Source organism: Zerene cesonia, chromosome 11 (assembly GCF_012273895.1).
Source record: "Zerene cesonia ecotype Mississippi chromosome 11, Zerene_cesonia_1.1, whole genome shotgun sequence".
Lineage (NCBI taxonomy): Eukaryota > Metazoa > Arthropoda > Insecta > Lepidoptera > Pieridae > Zerene > Zerene cesonia.
Genome location: NC_052112.1, coordinates 312,204 through 314,454, shown reverse-complemented (window position 1 = coordinate 314,454; position 2,251 = coordinate 312,204). Strand labels below are relative to the sequence as shown.

The 2,251-nt window shown below is 40.5% G+C and overlaps 1 protein-coding gene across 1 annotated transcript in view; it reads right to left on the bottom strand.

Moving 5' to 3' along the window:
- LOC119830440 (dual specificity protein phosphatase MPK-4-like) overlaps window positions 1–2,251 on the bottom strand; it is a 5,823-nt gene continuing 3,572 nt past the window's right edge. Inside the window, exons 5-7 of the mRNA XM_038353468.1 lie at window positions 776–1,101; window positions 445–637; window positions 1–249 (exon numbers count right to left, since the gene is read on the bottom strand). Of these exons, the coding sequence (XP_038209396.1) occupies window positions 146–249; window positions 445–637; window positions 776–1,101 (623 nt within the window). The 3' untranslated portion in view covers window positions 1–145. The remainder of the gene's footprint in view (window positions 250–444; window positions 638–775; window positions 1,102–2,251) is intronic.

Here is a 2,251-nt window from a genome sequence, read left to right as displayed (position 1 = left end):
TATGTCCATTTTAAATATCCATTAACACAAACCATTTTCTTTTATTTCAACATTTACTATGTTCCAAAATGATGTTTTATCGCTGACAACATAATTATCCCCATATCCGTCCATCACAAGATGGTCTGTTGAGTTTAAATCCGTTCTAGACGGTGACTTGCACGTTCTGCACGATGTTGGACCACTCCACCTTCGAGGGCACCAGGTAAAAAGCCGGTGCCACCTTCTGGCCACACGGACACTTGCAGCCTGAAAATCGAAGTTTTTTAATTGATTGTAATATGTACAATATTCAATGAAAGTCTGGAGGTCGGGAAATGATCCTTAGACAAAAACTAGGAGGACATCATTCCAGGAAGATAGATATGGCCGCAGCACAGGGCCATTATAGTGGACACTTGGGGCCGGACAGTTTGCCCTGCGGCTACTACCCCCCATACCTACCCATGAGCCAGCTGAAGCTGCCCAGCTTTGTGCGGCACTTGGGGCAGTTCAGCTTGCCCTGCGGTGCCTGCCCCACGTCCTCCATCCAGCGCATCGGCTCCACGAACCACATGAGCCGGCACACCGTGGGTAGATCGGCTCGAGCTGCTATGCTCGACTCCACCAGGTTCGTCTCGTTGTATCCATCTAACACCTGAAAAGTAATGAATAATAAATATTTTTCTCCAAAAATAGACATAAGCAAACAAAACCAGTACAAAATTATTTTATGACCAAACTTTTTTTAACATATTATAGACACACAAAAAAGGCTTGAAGGTCAAGATCTCACCTGACTGGGCCCCTCATCACCATCCTGCACCGACACACCACATTCATCACCGTCCATGATCTGGCAGGCCAAACTCTTCAGCTTCTCGATCAACAACTGCCCATTCTCGGCACAAGTCAATCCAGTCAGCTTGCTGGGTGGCGGTCTGATGCCCTTTTTAGCTAGTTCGATCTTCACTGGCTTGGGAATGTGGGGTATTATATTGCTCTGGCTGGCGACAATGCGGCGGCACTTCTTGCATCGGTAAACTATTGGGTCTGGTCTCTCCCTGATGAGTCCGGGGTCTGGTTTTATTAGATCCGCGAATAGTTGAGGCAGGATTTTCACTGCAAGAAGAATCTTTTTTTAAAATATGAAATGAGCCATGGCTGCCGCCGCTCAGCACCGCGCCATTTATAGATAGATTAGATACTTTTAATTGATATACATTTGGGCATGAATGGCATGAAAACATTTAGCAAATCACTTGATTTGATAATAAAGAATACGCCATCTTAAGATCAGAAACAAAACTGATTTATTTCACAAATACCTACATTACTATTGACATAATCAATTGACATATTAATATCTAACATACCTTCCTCCTATACTTTAAACAATCGTTTACTAGTCCAATCTCTATATAAAGTTACTTATAAATTTTGACAAAATAATACAATTTATCTCTTGAAGAATGTTATAAATCAGTTATACAAAGCAACAATCACAATTACGAAAATAATTATATAGTTAACATGAATTAGGTATTCCAATAATTTCCGGCCATAATTCTGGAGCTGGTAATTCCAGCGGTTCTTCTATAGAAGCTGCTTCCGAATCAGAATCATTATAAGGTCTATCACTTGCACCAATCCCAATATCATCCGTTACTTCTGTATTTGCAGCTTTTTTCAATAATTGATCAACATGTCGGCGATATAAATCACCACTTCCCGTTTCCACCCTATATGTGCTAGGTCCTTCTCTTGATTCTATGGTACCTTCTTTCCATTTCTCATTAGAACCATACATCCGCATCCATACCGACTGACCTACATTAAAATTTCTAACAGGTGGCTGCTGAGAGGCTGTTTCCAGTTGCATATCTGAATGTGTTGGAGCATTATCTGGATGCAAACTTGATAATGCTGTTCTGTATTTACGACCATTAAGCATTTCAGCAGGTGTTTTATTAGTACAGCTGTTCGGAACTGTTCTTAAATAGAATAAAATTTTTGACAATTTCTCATTCCAAGGCATCTGTAAATACTGCAACTTTCTAAGTTTATTCTTAAATGTCTGAATTGCTCGTTCTACTTGACCATTTGTTGCTGGATGATATGGTGGTGAATAAAGATGACGTATACCATTTTTCCTCAAAAACTCATTAAATTCTATTGAACAGAAGGCTTTTCTATTGTCAGATACCAGAACCTCAGGTAATCCCTGTGATGCAAAGATCTTCCTTAGCATTGTTATAACTGTTCCACTACT